At 33.2% G+C, this 25,026-nt stretch overlaps 1 protein-coding gene across 1 annotated transcript; it reads right to left on the minus strand.

Moving 5' to 3' along the window:
• Positions 1-16,222, minus strand: LOC145273649 (uncharacterized). The gene is made up of 8 exons (XM_080127087.1): positions 15,911-16,222; positions 13,344-13,573; positions 8,985-9,946; positions 7,515-7,922; positions 5,289-5,632; positions 3,497-4,447; positions 2,041-2,077; positions 1-433 (listed from the first exon to the last, which is right to left on the minus strand). Exons 1-8 carry the CDS (start codon positions 16,181-16,183, stop codon positions 162-164), a joined length of 3,477 nt encoding a protein of 1,158 aa, XP_079983213.1. The 5' UTR covers positions 16,184-16,222; the 3' UTR covers positions 1-161.
• Positions 16,223-25,026: the final 8,804 nt, after the last annotated feature.

Genomic DNA, 25,026 nt, shown 5'->3' on the forward strand with positions numbered 1-25,026 from the left:
TAACTTTGGACCAAAATATTATTAACTTTTTAGTCTCAAAGACTTATCTTCTTTAGAGACATGTATCTGCGGAGAGGAAACGTATTATACAGCAAGTAAAAGAAATGATGGATTTAAATGTAAATGTTCAGGTGCTGATTGTAATGGAGGAGGAGATTAACTCAATATGGCCGCCAACTCAGTAAACGGTGAATATGCAACAACAGTGACAAAAGAGCGATAAAATAAACAAAATATTCAACAAATTTTATGAGTGGGACTTCTTTGTCGTCGTCGTCGTCGTCGTCATCATCCTTTTGATCCGCCTGGAGAGAAGAACAAAGAACTTTTGTAGCAGGTTTTTTGTCTTTGACAGAAATTGATATTGCAGCCTGAGAAGTCGTGATAGGTACTGACAAAAGTGTCCGTTGTCTTAAAACACATTCGTCTACTCCTGAAAGAAAAAAAAGCACATTTTCCATTCAAATATAATAAAAATAATAAAACGAATACTACTACTAATAATAATAAAATAATTCTATTACAACTACTACTACTACTAAAAATAACAAGAACTGAAACATGAACTACCCCCAGCTCCGAAATCATACAAAAGAATGATGAAGGATCAAGGAGGATAGAAAGATCAAGGAAGCAGAGCACTAACTAGACTTCGGTTGATAGGATGCAGAGAGAATATTGGAATGTTTATTGTCATGCAAATCCCAGAATTGCCAATAAGAAATCAATGGTAAGCTACTGTTGCAATGATGCAAAATCATTTATAGTGCTTATGAAAATAGGTAGTGAGATTTGGAAAGTAAAGGATACTTGTCACTCAGACTCCAGGGAACACCTCTGGTTACTCTAAGTGAGCAATCACTGATGACAACCTGTGTGCGAACTCTTAGTGAGTACTGAATAACAATAATATGGTCTACTTTATATTTCTATTAGTCTGTCTGCCTGTTCCACGTTTTTTCAGAAACAATGGGACTGAGCTGGCTGAAATTTTGTATGCACCTTTGTTTTAAGGTGCAATGAACTAAGTATTATGGTATCTTTTCAATGCAACGTAAAGGAGTAACAGGGATTAGTATTTAGTGCAGAAATGAGCACAAATTTAACCACATTCAACCATCAATTTGGCATAAAGCACTTATTATAAGTCAACAGGCTATAACTTTTGCACATATTTTTAACATGCTAAAATATCCAGTTATGGAATCTATTTACAATGATGTTTTAGTTGATATGACAACATTATTTAATTTTGGAACATTTAATTTTTTTAAATCCTTCAATCGGCAGTAATTATCACTTCTTGTATTGACGATCGCAAAAGCATGAAACATTAGTGTCTTTACGTGTATATATAATTATTAGTCGTTTCTTGAAAAAATATTTTCCTAGTTAGTCTTGCAAGCACTGTATTAATTTGCTTTCAAGACTACGCTCGTCCTAATGTTATTGCAGGGATCATCAATTGTTTACTATGAAACACTGTTTGAGGGACTTAAAAACAAAACAGTATGTTAATTAATGGCTTCCCAGCAGTGTTGATCTCACACCAACTCTCAAAAAATAAAAACAAAAACGTTCCATATATATATATTGTAAAACTTATCTAGAAAACAAAATAGGTTCAAGATTTCTAAAATTCATACTAGAATTGTCCGCAAGAACCCAAGACATAATGGTTAAAGTACTTGACGAAATTCTGAATTCTGTTTTAAAGTTACTCTTCTGAAGGTTGAAGGTTAAATCCTTAGTGCAGACAGCAGTTAAAATGTTATTGTGAATTACTTACAACATTTGTCAGTTATGGCTGACAGAGATTCTAGATACATAAAGGGTTTTGTTTGAAATTAGGTGCAGATCCTGGAGTTCGACAGAATACACCAAAAGAATATCAAGGGTTTTGGATGAAAATTGTGAAAATAACAGATGAGAATAGTAGTCCAAAGAATCCAAATAATATGAATAATCAATGTTCACCTCAAAAATTGAGAAACATAAAAAAAAAATTAACAATGCATGAAGAGAAAAGTTTTATTTTACCTTTCAGTTCTTCGTAAGAAAACTGTTTCAAAGCAAACTGAAAAAGAAAATGAAATTCAAATTTTTAATTAACATTTTTGAGACAAACAAAAATTATTGAATACCTTAAACACGATTTTCTTATTCACATTAAAAGAGTACATTGCCACTTGGGCGTAAATAGACTATGTAGGGAGTTGAGCAGCTAAATGTCTGCTGATATTACATTTAAATCTCTGCAAGTCTTTGCAAATTAGTGCAGTCAGGGAAGCAGGAGATAGGGAGGGAATTCCAAAACATGCTGGTTAGAAATATATGATTTTATATAAATTGAGAGTACATCTCAATCTGTTTATATAGATACTGAAACAGACAAAATGTATTATTATATTCAAGTTTCAAAAGAAAACTAGAAAATTGGACAAAAGCATTTTTCAAATTTCACTTCCTGTTTATATTGGTGATCTTTTAAACCAACACATTTCAGGTGAAAACATTACATACTTGCATGTCATATTGAAATTAGTATGAATTCCAAAAATTACAAAAAACGATCTAGTTGAAGTGTTTAGATGTATTTTTAACAAAAAATCATCCGCAATTACATTCTGAAATGAGTTAGTTTAAAAATGGCAGATCCTTATTTTGTCAATTAAAGTCAAGGGTTACCTACCTTGTTTGTTATACAGAATTTGTCGCACAACTCATCCACAATAAAACTATATAAAATTCAATAATCCAATAAATTCTTATTTTACTTGTAATTATATTTTATTGGATCATTTTTCATAATTTTTGGAATTTATACTAATTTTATCATGACACACAAGTATGTACAGGGCTCTACATTGCGAGTGAAACAGTCGCATTTGCGAGTGATTTTTCAAAGTAATGACTAGAAATAATGAAACGTTTATCTTTTGGCGATTGCATTTCTTTCACTGACAATCTTCCAAAGCTCACTACTGAATGAAAAATATCTTTTCAGCTTTTTCTTTTAATAAAATGAACAAGGTTAAATTATTTAAACAATAAAAGTTTGATAGAACTATATACTCTTTTTAATGAATGCTGTTTAAAAAAACATTTGAAGAAAACAGAATGTTTATACCTTCAAGTATCCACATAAAATTTGTTGCATTGTAGAATTGCACTTATTTAAAAATATACAGAAAAATCTTTATGATGTATACTCGTCACAGAACGAAGATGTCATATTCTAAAAATCATGTGGTTTTGGCTAGTAACTTTTCTATTTGGCTAGTAAACGAAAATATTTAGTTGTCAAAGGTCAACTAAAGATAAATTTATCCATAGAGTCCTGATGTAATAATGTTTTTACCCGAAATGTGTTGTTTCAAAGATAAGCAATGTAAGAAAGCACTCAAATTTCAATATTTTGAAAAGGAAACTTGGGCAAAAATGCTAGTTTCAAATTTGAATTCAAATCAGAAATAAATACCAAAGAAATATTCACCTCTTCTTTCTCAACTGATTCTTCCATGTTGGCTACTTTTTTAATCAACTTGTCAGTGAAGTCATCTTCAGGTGATGGAGGTGGCACCGTGTTGTCCAAATGCTTGAAATCCGGTTTGATTAAAAGTGTTAATTCTTCATTGACTTTTGGAACCAATGGAAATATTTGAAAATTATCTTTCTCAGAATTGTTTAAATTGGAATTATTAACACCAGGGTTCAGGGATTTCTCAAGCAATGCCCTTTCGACTTTGGAAATATGCCAAGTTTCAGAATTATGTTTCTCACCATTATCATCTTGGATATTTTTATCGGAAAGCGGAATGTTTTCTGGGAAAATTTCTTCTAATTTTTCTAACTCATTTGTCTGCGAGTCATCCATAAGAGACTTGCTTTGAAAGACGGATGGATTATCAGCAAATGCTTGTGATTTAATATCAGGACAGATAATCATTTCATCTACCGGGTCTTTTCTAATGTCATTCAAATTAATATCAACAATGGAATTTGGATATAGTTCAGCATTTTCGCCTTCGTCCTTCTCATCAAATTCTTTATCTTCATCACTCACATCACGAGGAAAGAGGTCATTTCCATTATGATCATAATTTTGGTCGGACTTTTTGTGCTTTTCAAAATAATTATTCAGCATGTCACTCACGGGGAGTTCATGCTCCCCATCACTGCCATAGTCATCATCGTCGTCTTCATCATTGATCTCATTGTTGTCTTCATTGTCGACTTGCAGCTGTATTCGCTGTAAAGTCTCATCATCCAAGTTCTGCTGTTTCATTTTGGCAATCCGTTGAATTTGATTCATCATGCTGTTACCCTGAGATTTTTTGCTCGCATTGTTTCGTTGAGACATTCGTTCTAAATATTCCTGATCGGCTTCTTCACGTGAAAGCTTTTGAGTGAGAAATATGTGATCAAGATCCTTTTCATCGATCACCTGAAAAATTCAAAGCAAAAATTAATCAAAATAGTCAGGATAGAATGCACATACTAACAGGAATTGTATAATACCAATGACATAATACAAATTATATATACACTAATTACACAATCGCTAATCTAATTTACAACACTCACTATGTCTGTTTGCCTCTACTTTTTTCAAATTGCATCTCCTCCAAAGATACAGGGTCACCTAGTGGCACAAGGTGGGTCAAATGATTGCACTTTTTGTAGACTGTTTTTTTATAGTTTTTTTTTAATCAGTAAAAATAGTTGATAAGGAGTCCAAATTTTTAAAAATTGGAACTTGGTAGATGTTAAAGTATTCTTGTACATATGTGTAGATTTTAATTATTTTGTATCCATCTGATGATAACTCAAACAATAATGACTAAGACTGGAGCGCTAAATGTTTTGGTTTCAATTCTAGTTGCTAGTACCCAAGTAAGATTTTTTTTAAATCACTACTATCCCGGGGGGGGGGAGAGTTACTATCGCTTAGAACTGTTTATATAGCCCCTAGATAATATCTTCGATTTGGGAATGAGGGTCGCATCTAGATTTATTTACAGTGACCTTTACAAAATTATTGCTATTTTGGCTTCTCACGTGTTGATTCAGCTTTTTCGTATGAAAAGCGAAACCAATTCAAACACGACATTGTTCTCGGCTTTCGTGCCAAAACGTCCAGAAAGCAATCTGCTTTTGATCAATGTGGAGTTTAAGTAGTAATGATAGTAGTAGAGCTAAACATTTCTTGATCTGCTTATGAAAAATTTGTCATTTTCTTTATTTTTTTCTCTTTTGAAATAAAATTCCTCATCCAAAATACTTACCTCAAACGACATGATCGCTGAAAAGCTTCCCTCACTTTTAGATAGTTTTGCCGCCATGGAAACAATTTCTGCTGTTCCTGTTGGAATTATCTGCCCTTGCCATGTGCAATCATCTTCATTCTTCTGCAAGTGAGTCCACGTTTCACCTTCAATGAATGCAACTTCGTCTGCGTCCGACAGAGAGACTTTCACTTTTTCTGTCTTGCCAATTGCAAGCAATCTTTTATTGGGGCTGAAAATCTGGTAGGAATCCTTGTAACTGCTGAACCTCTTGGGAAACGGTAAGCAGTTTGTCATCGGCCATGGCACCTCCAAAACAATACAAAGAACCTCAGGGTAGCCACCTGTTTGGAGGTAAGGAGAGCATTTAAATAAAAAAAAAACAAGAAATAAAAGTGAATCCTTTAACAGGAGAGGTTGGTTTTCTCTTTGAAGATTGACAGAAAAGGATAGAGAGAAAAGGATAGAAGGAGAGAGAGAGAGAAAAAAGGGGCCCACATTGTTTGAAGATAGTGATTTCAATCTTACTCAAAGCAGGCCAGAGTATTAGTTGACCAAAATGTGGGAAGACAACAACAACCACAGAAGGCAGTAATTACTGGGAGTACAGTTACAAGACTCAGCATTTCTATCCCATCACAATTAACCACCTAAAGAAGGCCAGAGGATGAGTTGGCCGAAACATGGTGAAACAGCAAGTATGAAGATGAGGATAACAGTAAAAAGAAAAAAAAAATCCATACACAGATGCAAAGAGATAGAGAGAGGGAGAGAGAAAGAGGAAATTATGTCTATATATGTAAAATTTAATGCCTACATGTATGTGTGTATGTGTGTACCCTATAGAAATAAAGGCTAGAGAATTTATATAAAATTTAAAAATGTATTCTTGTGTAAAATTAACTGGAGAAGATAATGAAAATGTTATCTTAAAATGCATCCTTAAATGAGCTATGGAGAAAAATATCCTTCCGGAGAGTGGGGTTGATTGAGTTTTTTTGGGGTTTTTTTTTTCTTTTAACTATAATATAGGAAGAAAACACTAATTTTGTTGCAATAGTTTTGACATACTGAGAGGGTATGACCACAAAGATTTGGACGATTATATTTATAACCAAGGGTAATAAGAACAATGTAATCAGATGCCAGAATTGCTTTTTAAAATGTACTGAATTTCTGTGAATTCTTCATTCATGGTTTTCTGGCTTGACATGAGAAGACCCCTACACTCTTGGTCCCGACTGGATTAATTCTTTACCTGGAAAAGCTTCTCTGACTTGATTTATGCTGCCATTTTTCTTTACTTAGGACAACTACTTTTTCTATTACAAGAATGGTTTTATAAACTGAAATTTCTATGTATTCCTTCTAGAAAGGACTTTGTATTTTCTTTAATGTTTCTTAAGCTTCTCTTCAAACTAGGGAGGAGGAAGAATAGAAGATACAAGAAACTTGGAAAGTTTAGTTAAACTGCTTTTATCAAACACAAAGCAAATAATTTAAATAACGATGCAACACACTTGATTGTCTCGGATGTCTACAACTGCTTGTGCAACACATCATTTGAATAAGCAGAAACCTTCTACCAAAGAAAGAATCTATAAGGCATGTGTATGATGTATGTGTTTCGGTTGTTTTGTTTTACATACTTTTCAGGTTATATAACGTCGAATCCAGTCATTTTGGAAAAAGTGACTGTACTTCAAATTCTTTATATCTTTATTTATTCATGCTATTTTGTTTGTTTTCGTTTTTGAATTTGCCGAACAAGATTGAGTTTTGCAGAAGGGAAAGGAAAAACAATAGCATCAATGTTTGGTGCATTTTAGTTCAGGAATTCAATATCTTTAGACAACCTGATCTGGTAGCACTAGTAATAATGTATGGAAGTGAAACCTAACCAGTGAGGGTTTAAGATATGCATTCAAAGGAAAGAAATGATATGAGAATGATATAATGGTATGTAATCAGTCTTAAAGATAGGATTAATTTTGTCAACCTCAAAGAAAGATTGAATCTGAATGATATCTGAAAATATGTGAAGAACAGGAATTTTCTTGGTTTTGTCATATTGAAAGAATGAATGAGCTTTCTTGGGTTAATAGATCTAGAAGAGGCAGCAGGGCCAGTTTATAAGGGAAGGTCAAGAATAACATGGGAGGAAGTGATAAAAAAATGGACTTAAGAAAAAGCAAGATAATTAAAAATCTAATAAAATTCACTTACCTTCGTTATTGCCACTTTTTGCAAATAAACTGAATTTATAAAATCCTGGTTTGGGAAAGCGAAGATTGAAAGTCACGTTCTCGCCACATCGGTACCAACCAGCATAGTCGGAGAAATCCTCTTTTGCATGAAAAGTCATTCTGGGAAAATAATCAATTTCTTGTGGAACAAGAACACTGAATGTATACATGCCATCTTGTGAAACCGTTGTTAATCCAGGAAGTGGGTCGATCATTTTTAAACCCAGTTTGTGAAAGATTTCCAGGGGGCCAACACGGCTGTTATTTGTCTGCGGATAAGGATCCACCTCTCCAAAGTCTTCCATACAACACACAAGATAGTTGCAAATATTGACAAATTGTTTTTCGGATGGATCGGTTTTAGCAAAAAGGCACAGTGCATATTGACCTAAAAAAATCCAAGGATAAAGTTAAAATATGTATCTATTATCTATATAATAATAATATGCTAAGGCAATTTCATTACCAACATTAAACTTTTACACAGATTTTAAAAAACTGAGATCGTCTATTGAGTAATGTCACTAAGATAAAAAGATTCCAAAATCAAATTGTCATTTTGTTGATCAAAATAGTCCAATCTATTATATAAAGGGCAAACGTCTCTGCATACGTGTTTTTATGTTCAGCTAAAATTTTAAATATTCAAAAACACCCACAGCATTTATATTTTCTTGATCGGCATTGCCCAAGATGAATAATATCTAATATTTAGAAAAATTATTCAGTCTTTAACCCTAAACTGATGCAGATTTTGTCTGAGGATGTCGGCTTTTTAGTCGTAATGTACTAACTAAAATGAAGGACTTAATTTTTTAATCAAAGAATGATTTCCCTTATGCAAGCTTCTATACAATATATATGCTTCATTTTATAAAACAATATTAAAAACTAAGACTTCTGCATAATAATAATAATAATCTCCTAATATAGAAGTAATATGACATTTTTAGATATACAAGAAGGAAATCTTAAACAATCTGTGAGAGTTTATGAATTTTTGAAGGACATCAAAGAATATATATGTTTAGAATGATGTCCAAAATTGAACATTTTAACATGCTGGAAGAAATAAACAGTAAGATGGACAACATCTTGGAATTTTGGAACAGTAGAGAAAATATAATTAACAGACTAATGAAAAAGACTAGCATAAAGCACATAAAGGCCTGATCATCCAATTCTAGATGTTGCTCTCTAGTTAAGAGAAGGATGCTCCAAATATAAACTCCAAGTCTCCGTGTATATATCTGTCAGCGTCCTTACAGCAGAAACGAAAGTATTTTGTCATGTTAAAACAGGAGGAGTTGAGAAGTTTAGGTTAGTTTCACTTAAAATGCTAAGATATTCGGAGAGTTTACTACAAGAAAAGACTACACCATCTAGTTTACTTGATGTGTAAACTTTAATAGTCAAAACATGAACAAAAAAGGACAAAAATATTCCTCACCTTTTTGTGGGATTCTCACATTCACTGTGGCAATGTCATCCAACATTCCAAGCAAAATATATCGGTCCAAGTTTTTTTCATCGACTCTCATCAACTGAGCAATCATATCTACATTGTAGTCTAATTTGAATTTAATCTCAGTTTCTACACTGTCCACAAAAATTTTTCCTCGCATGTGAGTCAGGGGGATAACACCGGTCTTCTTTATGTCAACCCCTGGACCCCATTCACTTCTCAAGTTGGTCGGCAATGGCATACAGTTAGCCTCGGGCTTTTCACAATACAGCACATATGAACAGAGCCATTCAAATTTGCTCTTGGAGTCTTTACCATAGATTTCAGCCTTGAATTTTCCCGTTGTTGGAAACCGAATTTCTACGCACACTTTCTTTTCTTCAGGGTTCCTCTCTAAAAATAGATATTTTTGTAGCCTTTCTTGGCCACAGTCAACTTTTGTCGACCGATACAATTCATATGAGAAGGAGAGATCTTCTCGATTCGTGTTGATTTCGATATTAACAGCACCATCGACTGATTTAAGTGTGCACCATGGATGACTCTTAACTTTTAAATCGAACTGGAAAAATTTTGGTTTTAGCAAAATAACTTTTTGAAACTCAGGAAGGGTCAGGGGTCGCGCAAGCAGCTGCCATACCTCCTTGTCAGGGAAATGGCTATAAATAAATTCTTCAGGATCCGTGAGGAAATAGAATTCATCAAACTCATAGACATCATGTGGAATTTCTTCGTTTTTCTGTCGATTGAAGTCAACAGGCTGCCATTCTTCAGCCTCAACGCCAGACACCTTTCGAGAAGCCCAGTGGACATCGATCAGATACCAATCCTCCCCAAGCAAGACAGCATTCCACATATTATGAGTGCTTGCAGTCAGTGGATCGCCCACGTTGTATCCGATACCTTTGGAATGTCCACTAATTGTTGCAGATGGGATTTGTGCATGTCTGCAATTTTAAAAATAAAACAAATCTCAAATTCAAGAATATCTTTTGACCAAGTGAAACTTGCAAAATAAATAATAGTCTTTTGTTTCGAGGGAAAATATTTTAATTTGTTCTTCCTCAGAAGATCTCTCTATTCGTGTGACAAGCACATCATTCAAACAACCTGTGACAACAGGCAACTACTTTGATTCGACATTCAAGCAATCTCAGCATGTAAACAATAAAACAGAGTTAATCACAATCTTACAAAAATTTTGAACAAAAAAACCCCCACAACATGGGATCAAGACTATGCCCTGATAGAGTGAGAATGGGGTTTCAAAGACATTACACTAGTGTGAGACCATGTGCTCCCTTTCGATAACCACTGCCTCAACATTATTCTGTCCGTGGATTATTTCTTTTTTAGTCATGTTGTTGAATCCTACATTAGCAGTGACTCAGGAGTAAAAAATAAAAAAAATAAACTTTGACACATTCTGTAAATATCATTTTTACTCTGTGTGTATGTGGGGGGAGGGGTTAATACCCTTGTAGAAAACGACTCTAAATGCTAACATCCACATTTTAATTTTCTGTTAAGGCCATTACAGTTGCTCAATTCATCTCTAAAACTCCCCCATCTGCTCCGAGCAGCAAATGCTCAACTGTCTAATTCATACTCTTAAACTGTCTGTAAACTAACTTTAAATATATTGATCAATATGTCTGCTCTTCTGTCCCAGTTACTGCCACACCTTGATTAACGATCTTATTTCAGATGGCGTTTGTGTACCTTAGTGAACCATTCTCTCCCCCATTATCTTTACACTAATCTAACTTCCTATATTTTGTTCTGTTAATCAACTATTTCCTTTTTTTAATATAGTTTCTCCTTTTTGATTTTTTAATCACTTCCTAACACTTTGGGATAGGGAGACATTGGTATCACACAAGCATAATGAAAAAAAAATTGTTCCTTTCTCCCCCCCCATGCACCTAATGTTGGGTGAAATTTCCATGGACAGAGCTTCCTGTCTGGGTAACACATTATTTTGGGACAGTTTCCCTGCTGATTATAACTTCATCTTCACATCCAATGTCAAATTCTTGTGATAAACTACTCCATAAGACATCACTTTGATCAATGTTAGTACTCCCATAATGTTCCACATCTTTAAGCCGATAACCATTATATCTCATTAACTCTTATCTTCAAGTAGTTCTTTAAAATCTGTTGCAAAGAAAGTAAGTTTCGTTTATCGAGCTAGGAAACTTCTCACACCTCACATTTTGAGTGGAGAAAGATTCTTGTGATAGAACAATAATCCAAAAAGGGATGGCAAAATAAATAACTATTGTAAAAAAAAGACAATTATCCAATTATGAATATTAAATGTAGTTGTTCCATTAATCCAGTCAGAGAAGCTTTGAATTGTAAAAAATTCTAAGTTAAAAGATGAAAACAATGGTAATATTAATTCAATCAGGATCAGAAGAGCTTCTTGTGTCAAGATAAAAACCTTATGACTAAAAAATTTAAAGAGATTAATTATATTTTATAAAGCAATTCTGGTACATGATTAGTTCATTCTTAAATAGATGCTGCCATTTTGGAAGATTGACACGTGACTATTCACTGAATATCCCAAGAGATCAAGATTAATATAGGATCTAGGAAAATTATCATTCATAACCATTTGCATATGCATAAGGTGTCTTCCGGATGGATTCCCAGGTTACTGACACTTTTTTCAAAAGCGAGAACATATCAAGTGTTTAAGAATGAACTTTGTGATCTATAATGAATATGTCTTTTTTTCTTCTCTGCAGATAAGATGTTGCTACTATAACGTCATTTCCATGGTAATTGAGCTCCATTCTCTAGTTCTATAAAACATGTATTCATATAAACTAATCGCGTCCCCATCCGATGTTGTCCAAGATTTTTTTTTCATCAATAACTTACACGACTGAAATGTAAAAAAGATTTTGCCATTATTTTTTTTTAGTGCAAAAGTCAACAAAAAGGGGAATAACTGTTTGACAGTAGAAAGTTATTTCCCTTTTAAAAGTAGAAATTTTTACATATGAGGTTGGTGCAAAAATAATGTCATTATTCTTGCATCAACCTAATATATTCTCATAATAACAGTATGTACACACTTTTGATAATACTTTCAGATACAGCTATTTCTGGGAATAAAATATTGGGTGCTTGTTTACATTGGTGATCTTTTAAACCAACACATTTCTGGTGAAAACATTATTATATACTTACATGTTATGTCAAAATTAGTAAAAAAAATCCCAAAATTTAAAAATAATCCAGTAGCAAAATAACTACAAGTAGAATTTATTGGTACACACGTCCTAGGTATTAAACAAGATGTCAGGTTCATAATTTTTATTCAAATGACCTTTTGGTATATTTGATATTGAGCAAAATAACTACAAGTTATTTTAGTGGTGAATGCTCTGATGAACTGCAATCACTTGTGCCCCCACGACGCGAGCACCCTCGACAAACCCGACAGGCTACTAGATCCCACCCCCACACTGTAGAGGTCCCTAGATGTAAAAGATCTTTTTACTCCAATAGTTTCTTCCCCAGAACCGCAAGACTCTGGAATTCCATTCCAGGTCCCTGCTTCCCCAACAGTACTGACGTGCAGAAGTTCAAGTGTAACGTGAACCGACACCTTGCTGCCCAAATCCCTACATAGTACCCCAGTAGTTGTTGCCCCTGATAGTAGCCCCCTACACCAAAGTGGCAATTTGCCTTGTTTGGGGTGAAAATGTAATAAAAAAAAAAAAAAAAAAAAAAAAACAAGTAGAATTTATTGGATGCTTTAATATGGAAAACTTGTGCGATCAATTCTGTATGACAAACAAGGGAAATAACCTTTGACTTAAATTAAGGGTCCGCCATCTTTAAACAAGATTTCTAGGAATGTAATTGTTATTGACTTTTTTCTTTTTTTTTTTTTGTTCAATATTTCTAGCACATCATCTACTGGATTATTTGTCATAATTTTTGGACTTTCTACTAGTCTCATCATGACACATAAGTACATAATGTTTTCACCTGAAATGCGTTGTGTCCAAATGGAAACTCAAAACTCTATTCAACCATCGCAAACCTAAAACTGTTTATAACTGTTCGTAACTGTCGCAAAACTTATTGCGACTCAAAATCCCTGTAAACTAAGTCTATCTACATTTATATCCATATCACCTTGATTAACAATATTACTTCAGCTGCCTTTTATGTATATTAGTGAACAACTTCCTCCCCATTATTCTGCTGATAAAATTATTTACTCATTTTTTGTCATTTTCCTCTTTCTTTTACTTCCTAACATATGAGAGAGGGCTCATCAATAGTATCATACAGACATAAAAAACGGGAACTTACTTGCACATTAGATTAAAGATTTTGTCATATCGACCTTTGCCATTTTTCAGTTCATTTAAGAAATGAGCAGCACAATTTGGTGAAGCCTCGTTTTGAACTTCGTAATAACGCAGGTCTTGTCCAGAAATCCAGCGGACAATGGCACGCACAGCCGAAACATCGTCTTCATAAGGACTAACCAAATAATCGACCAGCTCTTCAATGTTGGCTGTCAACAGGGATACAGGTGCCTGAATGAAAAGGAATAGAGTAAAAGAATAAAGACAGAAATAAATGAATGGGCAAAAAAAGAGAGAGAGATAATAGTATAAAAGGGAAGAAGAGGAAAGACTAAAAGAGAGAAAAAGAGAATTGGTAAGGCAAAGAGAGATCGGGAGAGTAAAAATAAAGAAGCACAATAGAATAAAGTGTGTGTGTATATATATATATATATATGAGCTTAGGGTGTGCTCTCTTCAGATGTTTTTGTAAAAAGTTTTTCTTTAAAATGGGGGGTTGAAAAGTTATTTTTACCTCCGCTGATACTAAATGTGTTTTTCAGAGTGATGTGTGGTCTCAGACATTCTGTCTCCAACTGTAAGTGTTCAAAATATCCGGTCAAAGTTAGATTCAAAGAGGGCGCTTTTGGTCAATTTGGTGAAGGTTTTTATGGTTTTTTAGGGTGTTTTTTAAAGACTTTCTTTCCCTATGTATAGCACACACTAACACACAATCACACACACATACATATACATACATGTACATGTACACATGCACATGCACATGCACACATACGCAGGCACACACACATGCACACACGCACATACACAGAAATATATGTAGGAGCATACACATATACATACCCACCTACACACTCACACACGTCCACCACTAACACGTCAGGCACATATTGGTTAATTATTTTTATTTTTTCTGATATATATATATATATATTTTTCCAACCAAAACACGCATGTATATATGCGCTTAATCATTCAGACATAAGTATACGCACACACACACACACAAGTAAGATGGAGAATAGGTAGGAGAAGATATATATACACACACATACACATATATATATATACATACATGTGCGTTATAAAAATATTTTGAAATAAAAATATGATGAAAACCTTTAAAAAACCCACAATTGTTGATGGCTACACTCTTTTAAATATATATATATATATATATATATATATAAGAAATCATTGTTGTTAAAACAAACAATCATTAAACATGGGAAGCTCATGCATTTTACAACAAAAGCATACTCGCTGCGCTCATGGCTTATCACCATTGAGCGGTCAAGAAGCAATAAAAGTTTTTTTTCTTTTACATACTTGTATGGTCTGGTGTTCATTCTTTTTAGCATCGCTCTCCATGTGTGTGTGTTCTCCAGTAGTTGTCATCTGTTTGAGTTTGCTATTTCCTTATGCAGATGCCTCTCTCAAGTTTATAATTTTTATTCAAATAACTTTTTGGTACATTTGATAATTATTTTATTGTTCTTGCAGGTGCACGCTTTTATCAAAATGATTTCTTGGTACATACGCCCGAGGTATTAAACAAGATGTCAGGTTCATAATTTTTATTTAAATGACCTTTTGGTATATTTGATAATTATTTTGTTGTTTCTTACATTTGTCACCAAGTGTACGCTTTTGTCAAAATGATTTCTCAATACACACAACTGGATAGCCAACACACACACACACACACACACACACACACACATATATATATAAAATCAAAATTTTCTATTTCGAATATAACTTTTTAACACAAAGTTCCATTAAATTGCTCAATAGTAGGAATAAAACTATTTCTTAACCACTTTTTCATTACATGAACAAAAAACACATTACGTTCTTCAAACAAAATCTTTCATTGATGATTAGAGCAAACATTTGTTTCAGCCTTTACTAATATATATATATAAAGTTCATTATATGTGTTTTTATTTTCAACAGGCGGTAATAACTATTTTAACACGGAAAAAATCATTTTTATTATTTAGATTCTTTAGATTACTATTCTCATCTTGAGTTATTATTTTAACAATGTTTTAGTCAATTTAACCTCTGACATTCTCTAGGCATGTCTTGTTTCAACAAGACACACCTAGAATCTGCATAGAATTTTGAACAAACCTCTTTATTTAATCTACAGAAGTAACATGCTCTCTTTCTACCAGCCAAAATCAGAAGTCCTAAGTAATTGGCAATTGTACCTTTGAATCTTGTCCGCACTGAGAATTGAACCCTAAACTTCTAGAAGAGTGTAACTTACAACTGAAGTACTTTATCCATTGCATCACAGGTTCCATTCAAAATTCTGTGCAGATTCCCGAGTTTGACAAGATACACTTGAAGAAGGTCGGAGGTTATATCGACTAAAGCATTAAAATAACACTAAACATGAGAACAGTAGTCTAAATTATCCAAATAGCATGAATTATCAATCCTCATCTTCAAAAATCAGAAACAGAGATAGAAATTTTCAAATTAACCTAACCATCACGTAAAATAGACATTAAACCAATGATGATAATGATAAGGACAGTAAATCATTTTACTTACATGAAGGGCATGGTGATCAACATCTTTGAAGTCTTCTTTCTTGAAGATCTCAGATTTACTCCCTCTACTCGGATGGGGAAGAATTCTTCCTTGACCGTCACGAGGAATTGGTCGTTTCAGGTCTACTGCAGCCTGCTGAGCTTTTCGTAAAAGTTGAGGGGTTGGCGCTTGTATATGGAACTTTTCAGGTTTAAGTGCCTCTTTTATAGCATTGAAATAACCCTTAGCCGCAATATCAAAGGAAGAGGCATCAAAATAACCCTTGGCGGACATCTTGGGTCGAGCCGCAAAGTTAGGACCCCGACTCGAAAATGATGACGGAGTTTTCAATCTGGAATTAAAACAAAAAAAAATAAATTACTGTAGAGTAATGAATCACTCCAAAAAAAAAAACATGTTTGAAGAAAAAGAATAACAGTAAAGAAAAAGCAAACATATCAGATGGGCAAAACTACATCGAACTCGTATCAAGAAAACCAAATTCGGACAGCCAGGCATAGGTTTTTCAGTTAGAACCTATTAGTTCAGCAGAGAGTGAAATCGTCCACATCAACGATGTACCAATCAGAATATTGATAGATTCTGGAGCAGACATCAACCTTCATTGACAGCAAAACATTTAAAAGAATCCTTGTGGACATTTTCCTAGCAGGGATTATGTAATTGGAATGGTTGATGCAGACTCAAATAGCCTGAAACATTCGTTACAAGATCCACCAAGGCGAGTACAATTGTATGGACAATCCAAAACTGTTTTTATACATATGGCATCCCAGCAACCATCGTTCAGGTAATGGGCACCAATTCATATCCTCAGAATTTAAGCAATTCTGTAAAGAATGGAGTATCTAACACCAAAAGATAACACCTTATCATTCCGAAGCTAATGGGGAAATTGAGCGGCTCTTTGAAACCATGTTGAAAGCTATTCAGGCAATAAATATGAAGGAAAGGGCTGGAGAAAACATCTAGGAGAGTTTCTCATGTATTACCGAAATAGTCCCCATGTCATGATGGGGGGAACACTTGCAAAGCTACTCTTGGGTAGGGAAGTGAACATTAATCAACCAGGACTGCAAAAGAGGCTTGAAAGACAGGCTTTGAGAACAGCTCGGTAAAAAGACAAAAAAGAAAAAAGGTAAATTGAAAAATCAGAGATCGAAAAAAAAAAAAAGAAGAAGCTAAACAGACTAACATAGAACCCTGAAGATATAGTACTCCTTAAACAAAACAGACATAAGCTAATTCCAGTATACCACTCAACACCATGGAAAGTAGTAGAAGGCAGAGGGGAGTCTGCAATTAAAAGGCAAGGTGACAAACTAATCCTAAGACACAGGTCACAACTGAAAAGAATCCCCAAAGACAGGACCCATCAACATCTAGAGGATGACGATTTCCCTTTCAGCGATTACCTCAGGAGACAGGAGGAGAAGGAGCATAATTAGGAGAGGTTAGAGCCAATGCACTTGACATTTTGAAGGCATTCGACAGTGTGGCATTCTGATCTCCTACATTAACTTAAGGGTTATGGTATTGGTGGTGAGAGAATCCATTAAAAAGTAGTGAGAGAAGCCATTAAAAAGTGGTGAGAGAAGCCATTAAAAAGTGGTGAGAGAAGCCATTAAAAAGTGGTGAGAGAAGCCATTAAAAAGTGGTGAGAGAAGCCATTAAAAAGTGGTGAGAGAAGCCATTAAAAAGTATAAAAGAAATCTATTGCCAATTTTGATTGCCAACATTGAATATAACAAAGTAAACTATGAAAATTTCACTGTGTTAAGAACTGAACAAATATTTTTATAAAATTAAATGTTGGTAGAAAAAGATCCAAAACTAATTCTTTATTTCATGAATATATAATCTATAAATAATTCTGATAAATTATGAAGCATATTTTAGTTTCATACATCAAATTTAAATATTTAATTATATTTGGATTATTTGGATTCTTTACACTATTATTCTCATCTTGAGTTTTATTTTATTGGTAAATAAATTGCTTTTCATTTAACATAATGGATGGTTCTATGTCGAATAGTAAGTACATCAGCTAGTCTTAATCTTGACAAGGGTCGAAGTAAGTACAAAGCGGCATGAAGCTTGGGAAATAAATTACTATGAAAAAGATAGGAAGAGATGTTCTGCGAGGTTAGAGAGGCCAAAAATAGAGTAAAACAAAGATACAATATGCATGACATCACTAAGATATAAAAACTGAGGTTTGAGATCAATTTGTTTATGGAAGTCCTGTAGGGGATACATCACCAATAATGCTATAACAACTGAACTTTGATAATCAGTAAAATATTTGTTCAATGTGTTCATCTATTCATCCTAATAAGTTAATTAATTAGTTAACAGATTACTAGTCTCTCTCTCTCTCTCTCTCTCTCTCTCTCTCTCTCTCTCTCGTGTGCTCAATGACTCCCCTCAAATTTGGATTTGTGGTAGACCTACGCATAAAAAGAATTTTTAGAAAATAAAATGTTATATTCGGATGCTTACTACCCTCCATTCTATAATAAAGAACAATGTACATTTGTGTGTGTGTAGATATTTATTAAGTCACAGAAAAATTGTCGGCCAAAACTATTGCAAGTAATTAGAGAAATCAAGAAAGAAAATTTATTTCCATAATGAAGCATTTTTTTCTGCTTTTAATACTGATTAATACATTTTCTTTAAATTTTCCATTTTTAAACGTTTTCTTTCTTTTTTTTTAGTTATTTATTTTTAACTTCACAGATTCAGATGTTATTGTTATGTTATCTTCCATTTTTTGTACATTATCTGGAAATTTTATGCCAAATTGTGCAGAAAATGAAAACTGAAAAATTATCACTTTACACAATGCTGATGAATGGCGGATTTTGATATGCTAAGCTTTTTTTGGGGCCAGTTTTCATATTCTGTAATATCTTTTCTTTCTTTTTTTAACTAAAGAGTCATCATTTATTAAGGCTCAAAAACAACCCCAGAATAAGAGTTAACTGAATGTCAGATGAATAAGGAGATAACACTGTGATGATGATTGGGTAGAATTTGATTAAGAGCATGGTTTCAATAAGAATTTATTTACACTGGACTTGAAAATTACAATGTTGCAGTCAACTAGAAATCAGTCCAGCAGTATTCTATTTAACAAACGGGTAGTTCTAGGAAAGAAACTTTACTCATCAAAGTTTTGTTTAGTTTCAGTAGAAAGAGAGAGAAAGAGAATGGGAAAGTATTCAGTGGTTGTACTTAGATGACTTTTTGTTGTGAATGTTTTATAGGGAAGACTGCTCAGTCGAGCACCTGCCATGAAAATGACGAAAATATAGAAAGTCTAGCAACATCCCTTCTGTGCGAATAGTCCTGTAGGGGATACATCACCAATAATCACTCACTCACTTTCAAAGCCAGTTTTGTACTCTGTTGAGACAGTACTCCATCTTAGGACATATTTGGTTCTTATACAGGCAAAAGATTGCACCAGGAGTGAGATACCTTTGTGAATGGTAGAACAATCTAATTATTTTCCACTGGCCTTGGCAAAAGATTTGATGGAAATCTTCTGCCAATAATTTGACATGTTTTAGCATGCTAAAACATGAACTAAAATTTGGCACATACTTTCCAGACAACCTAATATTTTATGCTTATTAAATTCTACATAATTTCCACTTAATATAAATTATAATCATCATCATATCTAATATAAATCATCATTATAATCAATCATATTTGGTAAGGTCTGTTTTATATGTTGACATGTGTTGGACAAGTTTAAGAAAATGGATTTCCAATGCAAAATATTTTTAGGGTTTAAGGAAATTGTCACTTTCATCTTTTGTTTATATAACGTCACTTTTCTCTTGTTAAGGGTCAACTAATGGTTCAGTGGGTAAACTGTCTTTAGATTCAAAACATGAACTACTAAAAATTAACAAAAACTTTCCTGACAATCTGATAAATTTAAAAAAGAAAAAAAAAGAAACAGGTCTCAATGATATATCTTCATGTCCTAAAATCCTGTACCCAACAAAAACAGCATTAATATTAATTTGATGAATCCTACAATATGTTTTACAAAGAAATTATCAATGATTTCTAGCAATTTCATACTGTGTCTATTTTCTAACCTATTTACTTATATAAGTAGGTTATACGTAACGGACACTGATCTTTTAGCCGAGTGAAGAAACAAAATGATATTAGCAGAAAAAACAAAACCTGCTGTTTCATATTAAATGTAATTTTGTCCCCATTTTTTTTTCTAAGACTAAAACGGATAGAAATCTAATTCTTAAATACTTAAACTCAGGAGCTGCAGATCTTGCAATGCATAAGGCAGTCAATGTATACTATCATTTTCGATTAGAAACCAGATCCACAGCATCTCTTCAGCTTCTTTCCAATCAAATCTCTCAACTGTTTGCTTTCAGTTCATTTTTGGAACTCCTCTTTCCTTTTTTTCATCAGGATTCTATTGGTTGGCAATTGTCTCTAGGGTCAATCTTATGGTATGTACGAGCCAGCCTAGACATTTTTTGCAGATGATTAACGATATGATGTATTGGTTAGTGTGGTCTCTGACTTCTTAATAGTTCAATTGCTACCATCTGATCCCTAGAATTTTTCTAAAGCACTTGGAATCAAATATGCACATTTTAATCAATTTTTTTTTTAAACTCCCAGGAGAGAACTATATAACTGAACATGATAACTTCCCTTTAATTTGTTTCTATAAGGAAAAATGTGTCCACTAACAATTCTCTTAGAATAAGTATTTTCAGGAAAACAACTGACCCAAAATAAAATATATTTGTTTCAATAATATAATAGAAAGGGCTCCCTTTACCATGCTAGAAAATTACTTGTATCAGAGAATATTCTATATCTTCCCAAAGTCAGTCAATTCACTCATGCATTGAGTATTGCTGGTGCACCTGCAACTATCGTCTCTCACTTGTAGACAGGGTCCAAAAAGAGTTTCAAAGCTAATAAGTCCCGCAATCTCAAACTTCTGTCCCATTGCTGCAGTGTTGTATCCTTGTGTTTACAAGTACTTTAATGGAATGTGCTCTGATGAACTCATAGCACTTGTGCCCCCTCAATGCACATACTCCAGATTAACCAGACAAGCAACAATATCCCATGGCTTTGCCACTGAGCTCCCTAAATGACAGAAAATCTTCTATTCTAATAGTTTCTTCCTTCAAACGAAATTTGGAATTCTCTTCCTGTTTCCTGTTTCTCTGACTGTACTTCTGCAGTTTACTGCAGAAGTTTAAATATAATATGAACAGAAATCTTGCTACATCTCTCTGAAAAAAAAAAAAAAGAAAATAAAAGACTAGGCTAGTGATTTTATTGGGAAAGTTCGTTAGGATAACTTTACATGTATATAGGTATCGATGGCCAAGATAATGGCATTTAAAAGCACAAAATATTTAGTTGAAATATCACATTTCATAAAATTGGCCTAAAAAGTAAACCAATTACATTTTTGTGGAGGAAAGACATTTCATATTCCCATTTAGTTAATATATTTATAGCATAAATACATAGCTCTTTCTAAAAGAATCACACATCCAGACAGCTCAGTAATCGCGATTATCTAAGTACATATGAATTTCTCTTACACATAGCGATGGCTCAATTGTTATCATGCTCGACTTGTGTTTTTTAACTGTGTTTCAAATCGCAGATGGAAGCATCCACTCGTTTCTAGTGAACAGCCATGGGACGAAAAAAATGTGGATGAACTTTGTATATGCTCTTTACTTAGAAAATGATTTGAAAAATGTTTTAAAACGTCAAACACACACTAATATATATATATATATATATATATATATATATATATATATATAGCTCTATTTAACTGTATATTGAGTCATCGGTATATTTGAGTTGATGATGGATCATCATGGATAACTCCAACAAATTTTTTATTTTATCTAATTTGAAAGTATTTATGCACCCGTGTATGCAATATGTCAAATGGGATTAATGGATAGATTATTTATATAGAGACTTATTAAGATATAAGCTCAACATATGGGGTGGAGCATATGCATTTATTGGACACATTATATAAACTTATGTAATTACTTGGAACCCTAAGGTTTTCTTAATTTATTTTATTGTTATCATTTATTTTTTTATTTTATTTCTTTCCATTTTTCATTTATGTATTTGTTTATACGTCTATATTTAAAAAAATTTTTTCTCTCTTCCCAACTCTCCTATCCACCATCCCATATTATCTTCAGAGACATCTCCTTTATTTCTGCCTTAGCGTGCTTCTCATTTTTATAATTCCTCCCTTCCATTCTATACTTTTTTAGAACGCACTCTTAGTCACCAATTTAGCTCCCCTCTAACCACAATACAACTCCCTGCTTATATAACGATAACTTCCATTTCCCTACCTTTCCTCTCGTTCCTCTCCTCTACCGCGTATCTTACTTCTCATCTATTTTCATTCCGTGTTCTTATTCTTTTTATTTGTGTTCGACTGAGCTTCAATCTATGGTCCCCCCTCGCCTAACTTTCACAAGAAACACTCGTCTAGCTGTAAACACTATCAATAATTCCCCCCACTCTTTATCTGTGCCTAAACCTAAACGTAGATTCCATGAACAAAGCTTCTTTCTTAGAACTGCACGCCTGTGGAATTGTCTTCCGTTTTCCTGCTTTCCGGCTGACTACAATATGGTTGTCTTCAAGTCTAACGTAAATAAGTTCTTGATGAGCCGTTCCATATAAGTTATCAAATTTACCAAATTTTCATTACTAATGATTACTATATTGTCCAATTTCTACTGTACACTCTTGAACCCCTATCCTTGAGTGGCCTCTTGGCCTTGATAATGATGTGATGCCTATGTAAAAAAAAAAAAAAAAAAAATTTACTCTTATTTTTATTTATTTGATATTTTTCAGGTTTATTTTAATGTTTTATTTTACATTTCCTTCCTAATGTACCCTCAGCTAGATGTCACATTTCTCTATATCTAGGCAAGAAGCATTATGCCTCGAAATGCCTAGGTATAAATAGCATCTATAATCTCTCTTCCCATCAATGTTTTTTTTCCTTATTGAACTGACAAATAAATTCATATACACCTATATTTATTTTATTTTGTCTACCATTTCTTTGGTTTGAAGCCAGAACACGAGAACAAACAGTAAATAATAGATAATCCTATAAAAGAGAGTAAAGTATATGAATTAAACTAGTCAGGTAAAATTGATTCCCTGAACATGACGGTTTTGTGCCATTTGTGTTCAGTCTTTTTCAAAGATTAAAATCAAGATATAGTAATACTAAATTTTTTGGTCTAGAATATTTATTCTAATTTTGATCAAAATATATTACATGACAATGAAATGTTATTGCTGTAAATAATTCAATAAAAAAATGTTCAAATTTGGGCTTATTTTAAAAGTAGGACAGCCCCTGGAATGAATGTGGTATTGTGGTGACTGAGATATTTCTAATTAAGAGTAGGATAGATAATTATAAGTATTTGAGACCAGGGACACCCATTATCCCCCACCCCCACCCCACGCATTTGAATGGTCTTGTGCCTAATTTGTTCATTATCTATTTTTATATTTTGATATAATGAGATCCTATTTGGGATTATGTTTACTAGGAATTGTGAGAAATTGAACAGTTAACATTCTGCATGCCAGTACCATTAGGAATGCAGGAAACATAGGAGAGCAATTTTAAAGTCTAAGTCCAAGGAAGGAAACTATTAGAGTAGAAGGCCTTTTCGCATCTACAGACCTCAATAGTGAAAGGGTAGGATTTTGCTGCTTGTTTGGTTAGCCGAGAGTATGTACGTCGAGGGGGAACAAGTGCTGTGATCACATTCTGCTGTATAACAGACAAGGATGCAACATTGTGCCGATGGGACAAAAGTTGGAGCTTAGCCAATAGTGCACAACGTATTAGATTTGAGACTCTTTTGGGGACTCTAAGAATGACAGGCAAGTGGTAGATGAACTAGGTTAGATGTGGCAATAATTCAGTGTAGCTTAATCGCCATATATATTTCATAAATTAACGAATCCTATAGTGGATGAAACGCCGAATATTCAGTGTAGCTTAATCGCCATATATATTTCATAAATTACTATATATATCATAAATTACTATATATATATATATATATATCATAAATTACTATATATATCATAAATTACTATATATATGTATATATATCATAAATTACTATATATATATATATCATAAATTACTATATATATATATATTTGTTAGTACATTTTCATGTTTTTTAAAGGTAGATAACTCTTATTTTTATTATCTCCCTTGAGAAAGCACACACACATATATGTATATATATATATACATATATTTGTGAGTATATTTTCATATGGTTTCATAAAGGTAACTCTGACTTGAATTATCTGCCTTGATTAATATCCGAGAAGTTCTTTTTGTTTTAACTTATTTTAAAGCGTTTATTTACTTTGGAACATAACAAGTGTTCAGGCTCAAATTAGAACAAGACCGAGGTGACTGTCATGAGACCGTCGTCTCCCTGCATATTAAAACAAAGTCCCCACCAACCTCCATACGTAGTTAATTGTCATGTCGAAAATAGTAATATATCCAAAAATTACGAAAACTCTACAAGTGCAGAGTTCTTTATAGTTCAAAGTAATTTGTATGTTTGTTAAAAACTACTTCAAAAATGCTGTTTGACTTTAAGTGTCGTTTAAAGACAAAACCAATATTAAGTATTTAATTGTCATGCCGAAAATAGTAATATATCCAAAAATGACCAAAACTCACCAAGTGCAGAGTTCTTTATAGTTCAAACCAATATTAAGTAATTTTTTTTTTTTTGCATACATTATTGCTGATATTCATGCTGCTCCTCTTTGATCAAATTGTCTCTAGGATGGATTAGGGTTGGGGGTCAGGGTTAGCTTTTTTTTTTTTTTATTTGATATGTAATTCTATGTCGATTTTTTTTAATGTTTTCGAGTATGCTGAAAACGAATATCACAATTAAATTCGGGGCTTATAAATCGTTTACCAGATATCAATAAACATGATGTATAACAAATAGATAACACAGAAAATAGAC

Source organism: Euprymna scolopes, unplaced genomic scaffold (genome assembly GCF_053919585.1).
Source record: "Euprymna scolopes isolate OS-2025 unplaced genomic scaffold, ASM5391958v1 sca124, whole genome shotgun sequence".
Lineage (NCBI taxonomy): Eukaryota > Metazoa > Mollusca > Cephalopoda > Sepiida > Sepiolidae > Euprymna > Euprymna scolopes.

Excerpts from the sequence above, each read along its gene's own strand:
- LOC145273649 (XM_080127087.1), bottom strand. The coding sequence starts at position 16,183 with ATGTCCGCCAAGGGTTATTTTGATGCCTCTTCCTTTGATATTGCGGCT. Across the intron at positions 9,947-13,343 it reads ATCTTTAATCTAATGTGCAA|ACATGCACAAATCCCATCTG; the intron begins GTAAGTTCCCGT and ends TTAAAATTGCAG. Across the intron at positions 2,078-3,496 it reads AATCAGTTGAGAAAGAAGAG|TTTGCTTTGAAACAGTTTTC; the intron begins GTGAATATTTCT and ends TTTCTTTTTCAG.